The sequence below is a fragment of the Cervus elaphus genome, chromosome 23 (assembly GCF_910594005.1).
Source record: "Cervus elaphus chromosome 23, mCerEla1.1, whole genome shotgun sequence".
Taxonomy (NCBI): Eukaryota; Metazoa; Chordata; class Mammalia; order Artiodactyla; family Cervidae; genus Cervus; species Cervus elaphus.
This window is the reverse complement of record NC_057837.1, coordinates 51420942-51442435: the sequence shown is the minus strand read 5'-3', so window position 1 is coordinate 51442435 and position 21494 is coordinate 51420942. Positions and strand designations below refer to the sequence as shown.

General features: G+C 41.5%; 1 protein-coding gene across 2 annotated transcripts in view; it reads left to right on the top strand.

Annotated features, from left to right (window-relative positions):
- Window positions 1-20041, top strand: part of ATRN (attractin) — a 186658-nt gene extending 166617 nt beyond the window's left edge. The window contains exons 27-29 of one of the 2 annotated variants that reach the window (XM_043884857.1): window positions 1765-1872; window positions 10330-10448; window positions 15604-20041. In XM_043884857.1, the coding sequence (XP_043740792.1) occupies window positions 1765-1872; window positions 10330-10448; window positions 15604-15934 (558 nt within the window). In that variant the 3' untranslated portion in view covers window positions 15935-20041. The remainder of the gene's footprint in view (window positions 1-1764; window positions 1873-10329; window positions 10449-15603) is intronic. The other variant, XM_043884855.1, reaches the window with a different exon arrangement.
- Window positions 20042-21494: the final 1453 nt, after the last annotated feature.

Here is a 21494-nt window from a genome sequence, read left to right as displayed (position 1 = left end):
GATACTACTCCTGTTTCACAAATGAAGGAACCAAGGCTCAGAGAGGCAAAATAACTTACCAATCATCACACAGTTACTTAAAGACACCAAACTATGTTTTAAACTTAAGACTTCTGTCTTCAAAGGCCATGTTTCTTCCGACCATCATGTAGTCCCAGTGGTCACTTAGTTTTGTTCTGGATGTTCTAGACTCTGCACTAAGAGAAAGAAAAATAAGAAGTTTTGTTCCTTTTGGAAAGGGGACAAAATTATTGTTTTCAGATATGATTATTGAAACATCATAGAAACATGTATAAAAATAAAGTTCGTAATAATAATTGAACAATGTAGAAGACAAACAATCAACTGGAAAATAATCGCAACATACATGAAAGAAAATGAGGTGAACACTTAGTAGAAAACAGGTTTCCCTAAAAAAAGTATGCTAATTACACAGTTGATCAACCAGTAAACTAAGCTTTTACCTTTGTGATTTAAAATTTCTCTGTTACTGTGAACCTGTCCATTCAGAATATGTTTCATCTTTTCTAAAATATCATTCATGATTTATCCCTCTCAGAACTGTAGAGGAATGATTTGATATTATTTATAGCAACAAAAATAATAGCATCTAATACTGCTTAAGTCATTGCTACATACGAGGCCCTGTTTTAAAGGGCCTTTACTCACATTATCTCCTGCACTTGTCAAAAAGGAACTAGACTGGGAACTGGAAGCAGGCTAGGCACTCTGTCTCACTGTGACTCCACACTTAGCACAGAGTCTAGAGGAGGATTTTTGTTATTTGTATTTGTTGAGTAAATGGACTAATAGCTTTGTGAGATGTAGGCATGTGATTATTGATATTTAACAAAATGTTTAATGTTAAAAATGCCCTTCTAAAACAGAACATTCTGTTTCTAAAACAGAAATGCCATTCTAAAACATAGCCATGATCTATCCAGCCCAAGATTCTGTTTCTAAAATAGTTTCAAGGAAGTAGTTAAGTAAGGCCTCATTGTCTTCCACAGCATGACCTCGGAGCTTATGTGACATGCCCAAATCTCTGATATCCCTAATGATATATTATTGACTACACACCATAAGCTAGGCACTGTGCTAGTTAAAGCATCTCATTTAATCCTACTGATACTTTTATGGGATTAAAACTCCATTTTAGAGAGGAGGGAGCTAAGGCCCAGAAACTTTAAATAACTTTTTAACATCACACAGCTGGAAAGAATTGGAGCAGGTATTCATATCCAAGCCTACCTGAATCCAGCGCCCTTAATTGTCCCTCTGCTCTGCAAAACTTCATATATTTTGTGTGTTTAGTTTATACCACCTCTCTGAATAAAGTGCTCTTTCAGTCCCTGGATACTGTGTAACAAAGGATAGTTTTTGTTGCTGTGTAAGTATTTGGTCCAAGTTTCAGCGGGAAAAAAGAAAGCTTGGCTTTAATCTAGTAATAAAAATATGAGGAAATATGATAATTTACATACTTAACAAGCAGGCATCATAGCATTATATCCATCAGTACATTAATATGTATCTCTAACAGATAAGGAATTTTTCTTTACTAAAACAACAATATTGTCATCATAGTCAACAAAATTAAAAAGGTAATATTTGGCCCACATCCAGTTTTCCCCAGCTGTCTCAGAAATATCATTTCGGAATCGATTTGTTTGAATCAGGGAAGATGAGCTATTTTTAAGATGTAGTATTCTCTAATAAAATCCCCTCAGTACTCTTTGCATTAATGGTTGTTGTATTACTCATCAGCAACTTCTTCGAGAGATGCAGCAGATGGCCAGTCGTCCCTTTGCCTCTGTAAATGTTGCCTTGGAAACAGATGAAGAGCCTCCTGATCTTATTGGGGGAAGTATAAAGGTGAGATTATATTTCAAAAATCCCTGTAATTTAACTTATCAAACCTCATGCTTCTCAATTTGAGGAGCCAGAGAGGGCAAGAGCCTCATCCCGTTACCTCTTACTTTGTCGTCTTTGTTTCCTCTTAGCAATAAGTCAGCACACTGAAACTGTTGGGTATTCTTTTGCTTTCATTTTCCAATATTTATTTCATGCTGTTAAGTAGTCTTATATTCAGGGAATTTTAAAATTTAAATAACTTGTCTGATATTCTTTTAAGTTTTATGTGGCATAATACTTGAAAACTTGAAAATAACTGAATTGAACTGTTGTCCTTTATAAGTCTTTAGGAGATTTTCTTAAAGGTTGAAAAGTCATAATTGACTATGAATTCTGTGGAAAATAAAGAATTCTAACACCTCCACCATTATGAAGAAAATAATAAGACTTTCTCTTTTAACAAAATGATGAAATAGTTCAGATACCCTTAGGAAACAATTTTATGTCTATGGAAATATACATTATATACACAGACACATATATGTATGTATATGTGTATGTGTTTGTCTGTGTGCATGTATGTCCTGACATACTTACTGAAGCATTACTGACCCTATAGGAAGCATGTGAGATTTCCAGGGGTCATTTTCCTTTTCCTCCTCCAGAAAAGAATAAACCATGAACCCAAACCACAACCATGCATGGTCTAAAGTGGTTCTAGATTGATAAGATACCATGTCTCTCAGCTGAAGTAGATGACGATCCTGAATGAGGAAAAACAGACCCAATTCAGCTGTGTGGGAGTCCCACAGATCAAGACCTCAGAATCAATGGCCACCAAGGACGAAAGAGAAAAGCCATGAGTAAGATTCAGCAGAAACAACAGAATTGACATCTAATGAATATGATATAGCTCTGTATGAAATGTTTAAAGAACTGAAAGATGGAATCATAAAGATGAGGAAGCCATAAGAGTCAAGAATGGCCGAGCAGACCTGAAAAAGAACCAAATGGAACTGTTAGAGAAATGGAAAATACAGTAGTTGAAATTTTTTAAAAACTCAGATTATGTGTTAAACAGCACATCAGAGACAAGTGACGAAAGAGCTTTTGAACTGGAAGATGACTCTGAAGAAATTACACAGAATGTAGAACAAAGAGACAAGAAGATGGAAAAATATGACAGATAATTAAGAATATGGAGGATAGAATGAGAAGACCTAACATATATATTATTACAGTCACAGAAAAAATGAATAGAGGAGAGGCAGGTTTCTAGGAGCTGAGAATTCTCCAGAACTGATGGGAGACATAATTATTCAGATTCTAACAAAACGTATTGTAAGCAAGAGTAAGGAAAAAGAGCAGAGGAAAAGTAGGAGAGAAAGAAAACTACAGTTGGATTTATCATAGTGAAACTGTGCAACTCCAAAGACAAAGAGAACATCTTAAAATCAGCCAAGACAGAAAAAGATCAGTACAATGTGGAGAAGTTGGAACCCTTATGTACTGTTAGTGGGGATGAAAATGATGCAGCTATTGTGGGGAACAGTATTTCTCTTCTTCAAAAGAGCAAAAATAGAATTATGTATGATCTAGCAATCCCATTTCTCAGTATATACCCTAAAGAATTGAAAGCAGGGTCTTGACAATGTATTTGTACACCATGTGCATAGCAGCTTTATTCATAGTAGCTAAAAGTTGGAACCAACCCAGGTGTTCATTGACATATGAATAGATAAACAGAATATGGTATATACATACAATGGAGGTTCACTCAGCCTTAAAAAGGAAAGAAACTCTGACCCATGCTATATATCTGAACGTAGGTGAACCTTAAAGACATTATGCTAAGTGAAGGAAGCCAGTCAAAAAAAAACAAACATTGTATGATGTCACTTATGTGAGGTACCTTGAGTAGTCAAATTGCTAGAAAATAGAATGATAGTTGCCAAGGTCTGGGGAGAGGAAGGAAGGGGGAGTTGCAGTTTGATGGGTATAAAATTTTAGTTTTCCCAGATGGAGTTTGGGAAATAGATGGTGGTGATGGTTGCACCATACACTGCTAAAATGTATACCTAAATAATGGTTTAAGATAGGGACTTCCCTGGTGGTCCAGTGGCTAAGACTCCGTGTTCCCAATAGAGTGGGCCTGGGTTCCATCCCTTGTCAGGGAACTATAGCAGTCCCTCACGCTGCAGCTAAGACTGTGCTTGGTGCAACTAAGAGTTCAGTCGGCACAACTGAAAGATCCCGCATGCTGCAGCAAAGACCAAAGATCTTGCTTGCTGCAACTAAGACCTGATGCAGCCAAAGAAAGTGCTTTTAAAAAAATGGTTAAGATAATAATTTTTATGTTATGTGTATTTTCAGTTCAGTTCAGTTGCTCAGTTGTGTCCAAATCTTGACGCCATGGATTGCAACACACCAGGCTTCCCTGTCCATCACCAACTCCCAGAACTTGCCCAAACTCACGTCCATCGAGTCGGGGGTGCCATCCAACCATTTCATCCTCTGTCGAACCCTTCTCCTGCCTTCAGTCTTTCCAAGCATCAGGGTCTTTTCCAGTGAGTCAGTTCTTCACATCAGGTAGCCAAAGAATTGGAGCTTCAGCTTCAGCATCAATCCTTCCAATGAATATTCAGGACTGATTTCCTTTAGGATTGACTGATTTGATCTCCTTGCAGTCCAAACATCCAGAAAAACATCTACTTCTGCTTTATTGACTACACCAAAGCCTTTGACTGTGTGGATCACAACATACTGTGGAAAATACTTACAGATGGGAACACCAGACCACCTGACCTGCCTCCTAAGAAATCTGCATGCAGGTCAAAAAACAGCAGTTAGAACTGGAACAACAGACTGGTTCCAAATCGGGAAAGGAGTACATCAAGGCTCTATATTGTCACCCTGCTTATTTAACTTATGTTCAGAGTACATCATGCAGAATGCTGGGCTGGATGAAGCACAAGCTGGAATCAAGATTGCCAGGAGAAATATCAATAACCTCAGATATGCAGATGCCACCACCCTTATAGCAGAAAGTGAAGAACTAAAGAGCCTCTTGATGAAGATGAAAGAAGAGAGTGAAAAAGTTGGCTTAAAACTCAACATTCAGAAAACTAAGATCATGGCATCTGGTCCCATCACTTAATGGCAAATAGATGGGAAAACAATGGAAACAGTGAGAGGCTTTATTCTTGGGGGCTCCAAAATCACTGCAGATGGTATCTGCAGCCATGAAATTAAAAGACGCTTGCTCCTTGGAAGAAAAGCTATCACCAACCTAGACAACATGTTAAAAAGCAGAGACATTACATTGCTGACAAAGGCCCATCTAGTTAAGGCTATGGTTTTTCCAATAGTCATGTATGGATGTGAGAGTTGGACTATAAAGGAAACAGAGCTGAAGAACTGATGCTTTTGACCTGTGATGTTGGAGAAGACCTCTTGAGAGTCCCTTGGACTGCAAGGAGATCCAACCAGTCCATCCTAAAAGAAATCAGTTCTGAATATTCATTGGAAAGACTGATGGTGAAGCTGAAGCTCCAATACTTTGACCATGTGATGCAAAGAATTGACTCATTTGAAAAGACCCTGATGCTGGGAAAGGTTGAAGGCAGGAGGAGAAGAGGATAACAAGAGGATGGGATGGTTGGATGGCATCACCAACTCAATGGACATGAGTTTGAGTAAGCTCTGACAGATGGTGATAGGGAAACCTGGCGTTCTGCAGTCCATGGGGTCACAAAGAGTCGGACACAACTGAGCAACTGAACTGAACTGCATATAAGTTAAATAAGCATGGTGACAATGTACAGCCTTGACGTACTCCTTTCCCGATTTGGAACCAGTCTGTTGTTCCATGTCCAGTTCTAACTGTTGCTTCTTGACCTGCATACAGATTTCTCAGGAGGCAGGTGAGGTGGTCTGGTATTCCCATCTCTGTAAGAATTTTCCAGTTTGTTGTGATCCACACAGTCAAAGGCTTTGGTGTATTCAATTAAGCAGAAGTAGATGTTTTTCTGGAACTCTGTTGCTTTTTTGATGATCCAAAGGATGTTGGCAATTTGATCTCTGGTTCCTCTGCCCTTTCTAAATCCAGCTTGAACATCTGGAAGTTCACAGTTCACGTACTGTTGAAGCCTGGCTTGAAGAATTTTGAGCATTACTTTGCTAGCGTGTGAGATGAGTGCAGTCTCACTCATCTTATGCTTCAGAGGCCAGACAGAGTGAAAACCACAGTCACAGAAAACTAATCTAACTGATCACATGGACCACAGCCTTGTCTAACTCAGTGAAACTATGAGCCATGCCGTGTACAGACACCCAAGACAGATAGATCATGGTGGAGAGTTCTGACAAAATGTGGTCCACTGGAGAAGGGAATGGCAAACCACTTCAGTATTCTTGCCTTGAGAACCCCATGAACGGTATCAAAAGGCAAAAAGATACGACACTGAAAGATGAACTCCCAGGTTGATACGTACCCAATATGCTACTGGAGAAGAGTGGAAAAATAACTCCAGAAAGAATGAAGAGACAGAGCCAAAGAGAGACACCCTCTTCCAACAACACGAGAAGAGTCTACACATGGACATCATCAGATGGTCAGTACCGAAATCAGATTGATTATACTCTTTGCAGCCAAAGACGGAGAAGGTCTATGCAGTCAGCAAAACAAGACCGGGAGCCGACTGTGGCTCAGATCATGAACTCCTTATTGTAAAATTCAGACTTAAATTGAAGAAAGTAGGGAAAACCACTAGACCATCCAGGCACGACCTAAATCAAATCCCTTATGAGTATACAGTGGAAGTGACAAATAGATGCAAGGAATTAGATCTGATAGAGTGCCTGAAGAACTATGGACGGAGGTTTGTGATCTTGTACAGGAGGCAGTGATCAAGACCATCCCCAAGAAAAAGAAATGCAAAAAGGCAAAATGGTTGTCTGAGGAGGCCTTAAAAATAGCTGACAAAAGAAGAGAAGCTAAAGGCAAAGGAGAAAAAGAAAGATACACCCATTTTAATGCAGAGTTCCAGAGAATAGCAAGGAGAGATAAGAAAGCCTTCCTCAGTGATCAATGCAAAATAGAGGAAAGCAATAGAGTGGGAAAGACTAGAGATCTCTTCAAGAAAATTAGAGATACCAAGGGAACATTTCATGCAAAGATGGGCACAGTAAAGGACAGAAATGGTTTGGACAGAAGATGATACTAAGAAGAAGTGGCAAGAATACACAGCAGGACTATACAAAAAAGATCTTCACGACCCAGATAATCACGATGGTGTGATCACTCACATAGAGCCAGACATCCTGGAATGCAAAGTCAAGTGGGCTTTTGGAAGCATCGCTACGAGCAAAGTTAGTAGAGGTGATGGAATTCCAGTTGAGCTACTTCAAATCCTAAATGATGATGCTGTTAAAGTGCTGTACTCAATGTGCCAGCAAATTTGGAAAACTCAGCAGTGGCCACAGGACTGAAAAAGGTCAATTTTCATTCCAATCCCAAAGAAAAGCAATGCCAAACAATGTTCAAACTACCACACAATTGCACTCATCTCACATGCTAGCAAAGTAATGTGTATTTTACCACATTAAAAAATAACTAGGGGGAAAAAAGTTGAGTACAAAGAAGTGACAGATTGACAGCTGACTTCTCAGAAGCTACAAGTATTGAAAGAGAAGAACTGCCAACCTCAAATAGTGTACCTAGTACCTACCTTTCAAGAACAAGGATAAAATAAAGATGTCTTCAGATTGCGGGGAAAACTGAGTACTTGCCACCAACAGACCTGTATGAAAGAAATATATAAAGGATGCGCTAGAAAGGAGGAAAATTACCCCAGGAGGGTGGAATAAGAAGCAGTAGTGAGTAAATCAGCTGTAAATCTAAGAAAATGTCCTGATAAAATAGTGATAATTTGTAGGATTGAGGAGAATAGACAAGTCTTAGTAACACCCTGTGTCACACTCAGCAGCCTGCAGCACAGCCAGTAAAACACTGTCTAGAATTTCTTGTCAAGACCCCACACACTCACCTTCTGGCCGTTCGTGCTGTGTATTCTTCGTCAGCCCTCTTCATCTTCCAACAGCTTTTACTAGTGGGCAGCTGTCTCAGACTCAGTCTTTAGGCCTCTCCTCACACCCACTCCAATATTCTTGCCTGGAGAATCCCATGGACGGAGGAGCCTGGTGGGCTACAGTCCACGGGGTCGCAAAGAGTCGGATACAACTGGGCGACTTCACTTCACTTCACATCTTTCACATCTGCACCTTTGGTTATTGCCTTAGTCTGTTCAGGGTGTTAACAACAAAATATCAGAGACTGGGTAGCTTACAAACAATAGAAATTAATTTCTCACAGATCTGGAGTATGGGAAATCTAAGATCAAGGTACTGGCAGATGAGTGTCTGATGAAGGCTTGCTTTCTGATTCACAGATGGCACTTTCTAGCTGTAATTTTTTTTTTTTTTGCCATACCATGCAGCTTGCATGGAATGTTAGTTTCCCGACCTGGGATTGAACCTGGGCCCTCATCAGTGAAAACACAGAGTCCTAACCACTGAACCATCAGGGAATCCCTCTAGCTGTAGTTTTACGTGGTAGAAGGGGTGAGGGAGCTCTCAGGGTCTCTTTCTAAGGGCACTAATCCCATTCACAGAGGCTATGCCCTCATGACCTGATCATCTCCCAAAGGCCCCACTTCCAAATATTAACATTAGGTGTTAAAATTTAACGTGAGTTTTGGGAGTACACAAATATTCAGACAGTAGCAATCTTTTTATCCTTTTTACCCTGAGCTCTCCACTGAAAATCTCCTCTGGGTGTCCAACTCATGTATCAAGTTGCTGGCTCAGTATTCCCACTTGGATGTCTTAATAAGCATCTGAACAAACTTAACATGTTCAAAACAAGAGACTGTTCCCCACACCTGCTCCTCTGGCATAACTTCCCCAACTCAATACTCATAATTTCCCCAACTCAATTCTAGTTGCTCAGGCCAAAATCATCCTGGACTTGTCCTTGCTCTCATCCTCACTGGACAGCCCATCTGTCAGCAAGTCTTTTTGATTTTATCTTCAAAGCTTTGTCCTGACTACTGTGCCACCACTTCCACCACTGTTAGCTATCACCTTGATCTAGGCCACCATCATCTCCCCCCTGGGTCATAAGTGGTTTCACCACTTCAGCCGTTATATTTATCTAGTCGTTTCCCTGCGCTGCAGTTTCTTCAGCCAGTTTGAAGAAACTGATGGCATAATTCTGAAGATGGCCCCCAAGATTCCTCTCTCATGTTTATTCAGTCGAACACTACTTCAGATTCTGCTGTGAAGAGATTTTGCAGAAGTAATTAAAGTCTGAGCGTGGACTTCCCGGATGGCACAGTGGATAAGAATCCACCTCCCAATGCAGGAAACATGGGTTTGATCCCTGATGGGGGAAGATTCCACGTGCTGTGGAGCAACTAAACCCATGAGCCACAATTACTGAAGCCTGCATGCTGTAGGGCCTGAGAACCACAGCTAAATTGTTTTTTTAAAAAGTCTGAGGGTAGTTGACATTAAAATATAGGGAACACTTTCTCTCACTGGTGGCAGAAGAGGAACCATGAGAAGTACTTGAGCACCATCACTGGTTTCATGCTGGAGAGATCTTGTGAAGAGGAACATGAGTGGTCTCCAAAAGAAGAGTGGCCCTTGTCTAACTGCTAGCAAGGAAATGGGGACTTCAGACCTAGAGCCTGGAGGACCTAGATTCTGCCAACGAATTGAATGAGTCTTGAAGCTGGTTCTTCCCCAGGGCCTCCTGGTAGGAGTGGAACCCAGCTGATAACTTGAGTTCCGCCTTCTGAAGATAAGATCTGAGACCCTCGGAACCTTGTGAGATAGAGTTGAGAATTCTTCCTGGGGCTTCCCTGATAGCTCAGTTGGTAAAGAATCTGCCTGCAGTGCAGGAGACCCCGGTTCGATTCCTGGGTCTTGAAGATCTGCTGGAGAAGGGATAGGCTACCCACTCCAGTATTCTTGGGTCTCCCCGGTGGCTTAGCTGGAAGAAGCCACCTGCAGTGTGGGAGACCTGGGTTCAATCCCTGGGTTGGGAACATCCCCTGTAGAAGGGAAAGGCTACCAACTCCAATATTCTGACCTGGAGAATTCCATGAACTGTATAGTTCATGGGGTCACAGTCAGACATGACTGAGTGACTTGCACTTTCCAGAACTGATAGAAGACATAAATCGGACCTATATCCCTAAGCAGAGAACCCTATAGAGATCTCAGCTGGACTTGTGACCTAAAAAATTGAGATAATAAATAGGTGCTGTTTTAAGCTCCAAAGTTTGTGATTTGTTTGATGTTTCATAACAATAGAAACTAACGAAGGGGTGTCTTTAAAAATCACATCTAAAGGCTGTGAAGGTGTTTCTCAGGGAACACCGTGTTAGGTAATTCTTTGTTTTCTTCCACCAGACTGTCCCCAAGCCCATCGCCCTGGAGCCGTGTTTTGGCAACAAAGCTGCTGTTCTCTCTGTGTTTGTGAGGCTCCCTCGAGGCCTCGGTGGAATCCCTCCTCCTGGGCAGTCCGGTGAGTAGATGATGGTTATTGATAAATGAGGTTTATGTGTTAGGTGTGTGAAGACTCCTTCTTTTTCATAGGGAACTTGGTTATAAAAGTGATATTGCATTCAGGCAGACCTAGGAGATATTGCAGGTTCAGTTCCAGAAAACTGCAATAAAGCAAGTATCACAAGAAAGTGAGTCACACGGATTTTTTGTTTTCCCAGTGTACATATGTTATATCTATATTATACTGTAGTCTGTTGAGATGCAATAGTATTATGTCTAAAAAGACACGGTTCATCATTCATTTAATTTAAAAATGCTTTGTTACTAAAAAATGCTGACTATTATCTGACAGTGCAGGGTTGCCATAAACCTTCGATTTTTTTAAAAAAACACCACCACAGTATCTGTGAGCACAATAAAATTAGGTATGCCTGTAGTGCCTGCCTTGTGTCATTGTGAGGATTTGGAAAGATGATCCCATTGCCCCTGTATTCCTTAACCCCTCTTTCTAAGGTCACCATTCCTTCCTCACTTCGTCAGCCTCCTTAGCCTGCCAGTGGTATTAATGCTTCCAGCCAAACCTTCCTTTGCCACCAGTGCTTCCTCCACCCCGGCTGTGTTGCTCGTTTACTATCTCTTTCTTTGCTGTCCCTTAACTGTAGGCTTTCTCCCTTTGTGCTCCATGCACTCTTCCTCAGTCATCTTACTCCCATGGCTTCCAGCTAGCTCCTTCAAGCTAGTGGTTCTCAAATTGGTATTTCTAGCATTACTGTAGCACCTATTTTCACTGTTCTGTTTCCTTCCCAGCCCTTATCATCAATTTAGTTGCAGTGATTGTGTAACTCTTATTTTTATTCTTCTTTTTTCATGTAACTATCTTAAACATTTTTATAACTTGCTATATAATATCTTACCCATCTTTTACACTGCTCCATCAAATACATGAATCATAATTTAGATAAACATTCTTTTACACAAAGGAAATGTGGAATACAGTTTGGGAAGTATCTTGATTAATCATGGAGTACTTTGAAGGGATGCCTCAAATAATAGAAATGTTTTAGACAGCTTTCAGTTGCAATGATCCTGCAAGCCTCTGGTCTGGGTCTGTGGTGTTCTCACGAGGGAGGACATTAGACATGGCCAGGTCAGGGTTTATTGTCTTCATTTCATAAGTGAATGGCTTGATTTGCCCTCATCTAGGGATTTCAGTGAGTTGAGCCCCTAACTTGGCTTTGTCCATGTCAAGGGCAGAAGGGCCCGTTGACGTGATGCTCTGGAGCAGCATCTTCTGTCAGTGCCCAGCTAAGCAGACATTGACTGGTGCTCCCCAAGGGCAAGGTGCTGGGGGTGCAGGGGTGACAGACTTGCAACACTGTGACCTTCCCTGCTCCAAGCTTTGCCTTATGTGTCCCAATCTGATGAAGACCTGCTCACTGCTTGAGACCTACCAGTAGGATGGGACCATCTCTGCCACCCCCTTCTCTATTTCCCCATTTTATTTATTTTTATTAAAGTATAGTTGATTTACAAGATTATATTAGCCTCTCAGGTGTGATCCAGTATTTTTAATAGACTGTACTACATTTAAAGTTATTATAAAATAATGGCTAGTCTCCTTTCCAGTCTCTACACCTTAAGGTTCCTTGTGCCAAACGCAAGGCTGTTTTGCTCTTTCAGTGTGAATTCATATTCCCCAATGTTAAGTAACCTCTCCCTTCTGTCTTTCGCAGGTTCATATCTCTGACTCTGTTCCCTTCACCAAGCTTCATACTCAGTTATTAGATTGCTTACGTGACCCGTCCACTTGTGCTTCAAAGTCTTATCAAACCTAAAATGTTCAGAGTAGAGCTTGCGTCTTTCCAACCAGTTTGGTCATTTGATCTCCATCTCAATTAAGGAATTCACTTTACTGAGGAATTTAGCGAGTTGCTCAAGTCAGAAACTAAAGGGTCGTCCTAGGCAGTGCTCACCTCTCTGTGTATAATTCATGGGCAAGTTCTGCTAGTCCTGCGTCTGGAGTCTCGCTCTTCCGTTTTGTTTCATTTACTCTGCCGCATCTCCAGTCTTGTCTCAGCTGCCATCTCTCCTATGTAGTCAGCTTCTTCTACCCTTGACCTCTAAAATCACAGCCCCAGCCCCTGCCCCCCCACCCCGCCACCCCCGCCCCGGCATCCAAGCCATTCTTCTGTAGCTAAAACCATTCTTTAAATAAAGAAAGAATGGTTATATTTTGGTGCTATACAGCATACCCTTGTTGCTTATATTTGATACATAGTAGTTTGTGTCTCTTAATCCTATACCCCTGTCTTGCCCCTCCTGCCTTCCCTGTCACCACTGGTAACCAGCACTTTGTTCTCTATGTCTGTGAGTCTGTTTCATTATATATGTGTTTGTTTGTTCTCTTATTTTAGATTCCACATATAAGTAAAAACATGGAGTATTTCTCTTTCTCTCTCTGACTTCACTAGGTATAATAATCTCTAGGATTTTTCATATTATTGCAAATGGCAGAATGCCATTCTTTTTTATAATTGAGTAGTATTCCATGGTGTTTGTGTATGTGTAGGTGGGTGTGTATACACACACCACATCTTCATATCCATTCATCTATTTATGGATACTTAGGTTGCTTCCATATCTTGGCTGTTATGAATAATGCTGTGACCATTGCTGTGAACATTCAGGTGCACGTATCTTTTCGAATTAGTATTTTTGTTTTCTTTGGATGTATACTCAGGAATGGAATTACTGGATCATATGGTAGTTCTACTTTTAGTTTTTTGAGGAAATTCCATACTGTTTTCCACAGTGGCTTCACCAATTTACATTCCCACCAACAGTGTACCAAGGGTTCCTTTTTCTCCAAATCTTCACTGACATTTGTTATTTGTGGTCTTTCTGTTGGTAGCCATTCTGACAGATGGGAGATGATACCTCATCGTGATTTTGATTTGCATTTTCCTTATGATGAGTGATATTGAGCAACTTTTCATGTGCCTGTCAGCCATCTCTATGCTGCTTGTTAGCTTCTTTGGAAAATGTCTATTCAGGCCTTCTATTTTTTTAATTCGGTTGTTTGTTTTTTTGATGAATTTATGAGCTGTTTATATATTTTAGACATTAACCCCTTATTGGTCATATCATTTCCAAATATTTTCTCCCATTCATAGGTTGTCTTTTCATTTTCTCAGGGCTTCAAGAAAAGTTAAAAAAAAAAAAACAAAAAAACTTTTAGTCACATTTATTTATGTTTGCTTTTATTTCTTTTGCTTTATTGACAGAGCCAAAGAAATAGTGCTACAATTTATATAAAGAGTGTTCTACCTATGTTCTCATCTGGGGTCTTTATGGTTTCAGGTTTTACACTCCAGTCTTTATATATGTGGTGTGAGGAGATGTTCTGATCTCATTCTTTTACATGTAGCTGTCTAGTTTTCCCAGAACCACTTATAGAACAGATTTTTCTCCATTGTATATTCTTGCCTCCTTTGTCATGGATTAATTGACCATAAGTGCATGAATTTATTCTCTATTCTTTATTCTCTCATGGCTCTCTATTCTGTTCCACTGATCTATGTGTCTGTTTTTCTTGGGAAACCATGCTGTTTTGATTACTCTAGCTTTTTAGTGTAGTCTGAAGTCAGGGAGCATGATATCTCAAGCTTCATTCTTTTTTCTTTTTTATGAGATTGCATTGGCAATTCAGGGTCTTTTGTGGTTCCATATTAATTTTAGGATTATTTGTTTTAGTTCTGTGGGAAATGTCATGGTTATTTTGATAGGGGCTGCCTTAACGCTGTAGATTGCTTTAGATGGTATGGACATTTTAATAGTATTCTTCTAGTTCAAGAACATGGGATGTCTTTCCATTTCTTTCTTTTTAGATTCCTTTGTAAATGTTTTATAGTTATAAGATTAAAAGTCTTTAGTTAAGTTTATTCTTAGGTATTTTATTCTGTTTGATGTAATTTTAAATGAGATTATTTTCTTGCTTTCTCTTTCTGGTAGTTCCTTATTAGTGTATAGAAAAGCAATAGATTTCCTTGTACTAATCTTGTATCCTACAACTTTACTGAATTCATTTGTTCTAATAGTTTTTTGGTGGAGACTTTAGGTTTTTCTGTGTATAGTATCTTATCATGTGCAGATAATGACAGTTTTCTTCCCTTCCAATCTGGATGTCTTTTCTTTACTGATGGCTGTGACTAGGGTTTACCTCCATTTTAAACAGTGCCCTTCTCTGGACTCCCAAAGCACCTGGCTGTGTCTTTGCTGTAACAGTGGTCACTGGTGTGGATTCCCCACTGCATGCCAGGTACTAAACCTGGCACTTAAAAGCTGCTCAGCAGGTGGAGTAAGAAACTCCTTTAGCATGGCTCCTGGAGGCCTCAACAGGGCTATGAGCCTGTCTGGCCTTTTCACAAACATAGGAATCCAACTTCCCCAGGATTGTGCCTTCCCTAGTGAACATCAAGTTAATCAATTACCAATACAGAAGGGAGATGGACTCACCAGTCCCCAAAGCAAAGGTGGTAATGGAGGTGGAAAGCCAGGTACCATTCTGAAACTTCCCATCAGTTCACTCACTGACTCCTCACACAAGCCCTGTGCTGTTCCCCATTTACAAATGAGGAAACTGAGGCACTGGGAGGTTAAAGAACCTTGCTTATTCCAAAGTCTGGCCCCAGAGTCTATCCTAACTATTATTGTGGTATAGATATCAAAATAATAATAGTGCTAGCTGGGCAGTGTGGAATGAATCTGAATTTCATCATAAATAGTGCAGCTTTTTTTTAGAGAAAAAGACAGGTGAAACTTAGTGCTTAAAGCATGTCTGCAATCTTACTTACATGCTCCACCACTAGGCAGAGCACTTTGCTTGGCTGATCTGCTGAAAAGTAAGGTACTCCTTTTATGTAAAAAGGGGAAGAGGAGGAAAATATGTATTTGTACAAATAAACCCTGAAAGAATATATACAAACTAATGAAAGCAATTACTCTGATGGAAGGGGGGAATATGGAGGGAGATACAGGTTAAAAGTAAGGTTTTTCCCATGTATATACTTTTATTTATTTATTGCACCAGGGGAACATAAAAAGAAATTTTTTTCAATTATTTTCTAAATAAAAGCAAGTTGTTCCTTAACATGTGTTCCTTCTTTGGGTTCTCCCAAGGGCTCGCAGTGGCCAGCGCCCTGGTGGACATTTCTCAGCAGATGCCAGTAGTATACAAAGAGAAGTCAGGAGCAGTGAGAAACCGAAAACAGCAGCCCCCTGCGCAGCCTGGGACCTGCATTTGATGCTGGGGCCAGGACTCCCTGTGAGCAAGGAGTGGCGTGCCAGAGCCGTCTGCCAGGAGGGAGCAGGCAGGGAGAAGACGCGGTGCGGGGCAGAAGACTGGAAACCCTCGAATCATCCACCTCCTCTGCATGTTCACAAGCTTTCTTTGACAGTTTCTCCCATCTCTACTCCAGCATCTAACCTTTTACTTTCGTCTAGGAAATAATTGATTTAATTACAGGTCCGGGGTGATCCAGTTGTTGCTGGAGGAGGCCGGTGTAGAGCGAGTGAGAGAGCTAAGAATGACACTCAGGTTCACTTGTGGAAAACTGTCCCTGGGACTGTCTCAACTGTGCAAAAAACAAAGATGTAGTGTTTACAAGTAGACATTTATCATCAGTCATTCTTGAATGTGGTCTTTTAAAAACTAGTCAGATGAATTAACTTTTCATCTGAAGCCTGCTATCTTTTTTAAAAGATGTGCTATTTATTCTTGCACGATTTAGGCAAATATCTCTCTTCCAGGGAGTAACTTTTTTTCTAGTTGAGAATTAATAATGGTCCATCTCTTTTGAATCACAAGATAGAAGGGGGCTATTTTAAATGTCAAGGTCAGCAGTGTTACTTGGAATGTAAACTAATATAATATGTAGTTTTCTGTAGCAACGTGATTAATTTAGTCTTAATCCATTTGAAGTTCTCTCTCTCTCCTTCCCTATCCTTCTCTTTCCTCTTTACCTCTCTCTGTCTCTCTGTCTCTGCCACTTGCGCGCTCTCTCTCTCTCTCTCTCTCTCACACACACACACACTAAGTGCCTAGACTTTAAATAGATCTAGCAATTGGAAAGTTAGTAAGCATAAGTTTTTACATAATTGCATTCCTACATTCTTATAAAACGTAAATAGCTATCATTGGCAATCTGCTCTTTTCTAAAATCTAATTTGCAGCCAGGAAAGTTTTCTCACCCCAAGAAACATTTAACGTAGCAGGGATTGAGAGGAATGCAGAAAGGACCTAACTGTGAACGCTCCTGTTTTTCAAAAAGGACACTATCTAAGGCATGTTCCCATGTGCCTCCCTGCCCCAGATTTGGCCTAATGTTTGCTTCAGCCCCTCTGGCCACTCCTGCCCAGGCACCACAGAGGGAGGGGCTTGCTCATGTTACATGTCTCCCTTGAGCCGAAAAGAGCATGACAGCACTTGGGACCCCTTGATCAAAGAGCAGCAATTTGTTTCTGTAGCCTGTTTAAGGTGGTGGGTCATTCTTCATTTTCAGGCTGCAGGTGGAGTGCCAAGAGAGGGCCGGTCTCCTGTTGTCAGGCAGAACCTGGAGAACAGCCTGGAGCTGTCTGTCCTCTTTACCCCAGGAGGGACTCAGGCCTCCCATGCTCCCTTCTAGATTCAAGGGGTGGCTGTAGGGAGGGCAGTGAATCCTGATAAGGATGAAAAGCACATGAGAAAAATGGACAAGGAGAGAAAACCATGCCAAATGAAGTGACCAAATTGAAGTCGTGACCAAATTGAAGTGGGGTAGGGCAGTCCCTGCTCGTCTCCCCAGGCAACTGCCTAGATGTCATGTTGTCCTGTCCGTGGTGCTCTGTATTCTGGCATTATGCAGCAGCTTCCCAGGACCTCTCTCTGCTTCAAAACCCAGGAGTTCTCTAGCATTACCCTGGTGTTGGGGGCGGGGGCGGGGGGCGGTGTGCAGGGGTTCAGGAAGGGTAGACCTTTAGACAACAATGCTCAAGTTTGTGAATTTGGAGAAATTAATACTCAAAAGAGCAAAAACTGTGGCATTTCACCTTTATATGGAGTACCTAGAGAGAGGGAGTATTATCTGTTCCCCAACACTAACCCCTCCCATGAAGAATTGCCTGGAAAGATGTTTTCAAGGATGTTGAACCATAAAACACTGTCTGATGCACAAAACACCTCTACTTTGAGACTTGCCTCTCAAAATGCTGCTTTTTCACATCATTGTTAAAGAGCAGACGGTTCTAGAGCAGATCCCTCCTCTTAGAAGCTCCCTACATCTCTGCTCCAGATCACGGTACCCCCAGAGAGCCTGCCGTGGACTGGCCCTTCACCCTGTAATTACCAGGAGGCCATTGGAGAGGATCCTCCCACAAAGGAAGTCCTTGTTTGTTCAAAGGACTAGTGTTTGCTTGGGAAAGAAGCCTCCTCCCCATGGTAGTTCCCTGCCTTGAAATAATAAGCACCGTGTCCCATAGCCACCTGGTTTTCTTTTTTTTCTAAAAGATAATGTTTATTTTTTAAAAGGAAGGAAGGAGCAAGTGAAGTTTAATTCTGCTCCAACAGTAGAGAAACAACTGAATCCAGCTGCTTCTCCTTTGCAGCCAGTAGCAAACAGCTTTCTTCAGGCTCGGGCCAGAAGAAGGGTGTGGCAGGAGAACGAGGCACTCAGCTTAGAGCCAGTTACTGAGAGGAAGTCATCTGGAACTTCAGAGCCTGTATATAAATTAAAATAGTTATGAAAACATAGATATTGCACTTGTACATAACTATACAATAGTGTCCGAATGTTTGGACATTCAGAGTGTACATAAAACAAAAATATCTTAATGTATTTTTATTAAACATAACGGTGTCCAAGTTTGACCTAATGTGTTTTTGTGCCATATAATGAATATCCAGGCTCAGAGAAGTCCTCTCGTACAGTGATGATAAAGCCGAGAAAGGCATCCCCATTGTGCCCATGTGTTCAAATGCATCTGGGACCAATTGGATAACTTTTAAAGCAGGACTCATCTGTCAGTGCACGTATGAAAATGTGGGCAGTGTGTGAAGAGGCTCGCTGGCAGCTGGAATGTCTCTGTCACTGTCATCAGCTCTGCAAGTGCATTGTAAATCTTCCTGTCAGCCTCTTGGTGCTGTGGGTAGCAGGGAAAAGACCAGTCTTATCCTGAGAAATGTTTCTCTTAGACTTAAGATACAAAGACTATACCGTAGATCTAGTCAGATTTTCAAAAAGGGGGTTTTTTCAGGCTGCATTTTGTTATGATTTTGTGTAAATTTTTGATGACCATTTCCTAGGACCATAGTTAACTATGCTGAAAACTGGGGGTGGGAGTGGGCAGCTGCTTTGTTGATAATTAGCTCCTCCTGTTTCCCCATGGAGAACCTCACCCTTGCCTCCTGCCCACCTCCTGCCCCCTTCCCATACTGTTTGGGGAGAAGTCTTTGTTTCCTTTGAGGATCACCTCTAAATGTGGGAGGAGGTGTGGAGAGAGAGCAACCATATGCTGCCTGAGCTAACCTGGAAGAAAAGCAGCCCTGGACAGAGACTGTCAGCATAGGGAAAATACTGGAATATCAGTGGGTAAGGCCTGAGGTAACAAGAGTAGAGATGCCCCAGGAAATCTGGGGCAAATGGAAAGACCAGAGTGGTGTTTTAGAAAAAGACACTTTACCTTTCAGTGCAAATCTTGCTCCTTCAATTTAGTAGAGTGTATTTAGAGAGGGGGTGGGAATGATTCAACAAATATTCACTAAGTACTTATCTGACAACCTAAGCTAACACTAGGGCAGTGACAGATGGAAAAGCAGCTCTTGAGAATTACAGCAGAATCCAGCTCCTCAAACCTGTCATCCCAGAAGACCTTTCGTTGCAGTGGTTTCTGTGAAAATTGGCCACTTGAGGACGGACCCAGGAAGGCAGAGGGTCTAGCCTTGGACCGTGCACTGGCTCTCAGCCTGAAATGTTTACTCAGTTTACCAAATGGCTCAAACCATAAAAATCACCGTCATGGTTTGTAGAGAGCCAAGCCCACCAAGAGACGTTTCCCCTGAGTTGTCCAAATTCATGAACACCTTCACCTGCAGGGAGATGATTTGTTGGAGAGGAAAACTGGCGCCTTCTCTTGTAAAGGCAATAATGGAATTGACTTTCAGTAACTGAATTTGTGCACAAAACATTCTAAACACTAGTGAAGCCTGTTTTGTTGAACTAATTCTGGCTCTGGAAATGTTTTATAGTTATTTACAGTTTTGTTTTGTTTGGGGAGTTTTTGGTTTGGATTCAAGCTTAGTTTGTTAATATGTATAATTTAGCATATATTGCACTCATGTAAATATGGAGTAAGTATTGTAAACTATTTCATTGCTGGGGATTGTGGGTGTTATACATACATTTAGGACTGCAATTTTTTGGTATTTTTTGTATTGTAAAATAACAGCTAATTTAAGCAGGAACAAGAGAACTAAGGGAGGTCTGTGCATTTTAAAAATAAATGTGAAGAACTTGTATATAAACAGAAGTAAATACTATAATACAAACTTCCTTCTGAAATAAAAGTAGATCTGATAAAAATGTGGGTTTTGTTCTGGGTGTTTGTGTTCTGTTTCACTTATTTTTACAGTTTGGTCAACAGAACCTTAAGAAAAGGGAGAAAAATGTTTTAAAAAGTTTGCCAGTTTTCAGACCACCTCAGAGGAAGATTTGGCAGTCTGACAGAGGTGTAAATCAGCAGGTGGGCACCTCAGACACCTCTGTGCAAAACTGAGCCATGAGGTGTGGGAGGAATCCTGCGCAGTTTGTGAGCAGATTTCCCTGTGTCCCCATCATGGCCCTCTTTGCCCTTAACACACCAGTGCTGGAGAGGGAGACTGGTATGCAGGACAGCTCTGCCCGGGCACCATCACGCCTGCGCCGGAGCCTCAGCAGCTGCCCTTGGTCGTTCAGCTTCTTGTCCTCTCCTGTGTGTGCTTAATCACTCAGTTGTGTCCGACTCTCTGCGACCCCATGGACTGCAGCCCTCTCCATCCGTGGGGGTTCTGCAGGTAAGAATTCAGGACTGGGTTGCCATGCCCTCCTCCAGGGGATCTTCCCAACCCAGGGATCAAACCCAGGTCTCCTACATTGCAAGCAGATTCTTTACCAACGGAACCACCAGGGAAGCCCTGTCCTCTCGGGCTCCTGCTGAATCTCAAGCAGATAGATTTAGTCCTCCACAGCCACAGCATTGTCATTGATCTTGAATTTTGATGAAGGTATATGTCCATTCACAAACTTGTCTGTATGCCTTCTGTACCTCCAGCCCCACTTTATGCATCTCCTGCCCTCAGAAGAGGTTCAGAACAGTCCATTTCAGTGCCCTGATGCCGAGTTCAAAAGGTCTAGAAGTACGTGTGACTGATTCATGTTGATGTATGGCAGAAACCAGCACAATATTATAAAGTAGTTATCCTCCAATTAAGAAAAAAAATCAAACTAGGAGTTGGATTTTTTCATCGGGATTGCGGTTTGCCCTGAAATATGTCAGGTATGTATACAGTTATTTGTGCAGAATGTCTGAGAATTTGAGATTTTGTGTAAAGTCTGTGCCGTCATCTTATGTTCTCTCTTGTTTTGTTTTTTTAACCGAAGGAACTGAAACGTAGTGCAAATAAATCACACTTTTGCATATTAAAAGAAAAAAGGTCTAGAAGGATAAAATCGGCATGAAGCAAGTTGAGAGTCCAGAAGAAGCACAAGGAAATGCTATGGTTCATACAGGGGAGGGTGGGTGAGGCACCAGGTCCAGGCCAGGAGGCTGGAGGAGGCCTGCCTACCAGCACTTGGGTCTGAGCCAGGGTGGGAAACAGCTGAACTGCAAGCCACTGACGAGTTAGGGAGGACCTTGGAACTGTCCTGGGGCAGGTTGTGGGAGCCACCAGCTGTTTCTGACTGACTGGCCCAAAACCTGTGATTGAGTGATAATGTGGTAGTTTGCCACAGCATCAGCAGCATCTCTGCCTTCTTACAGTTAGGTCAGGGCCATCAACT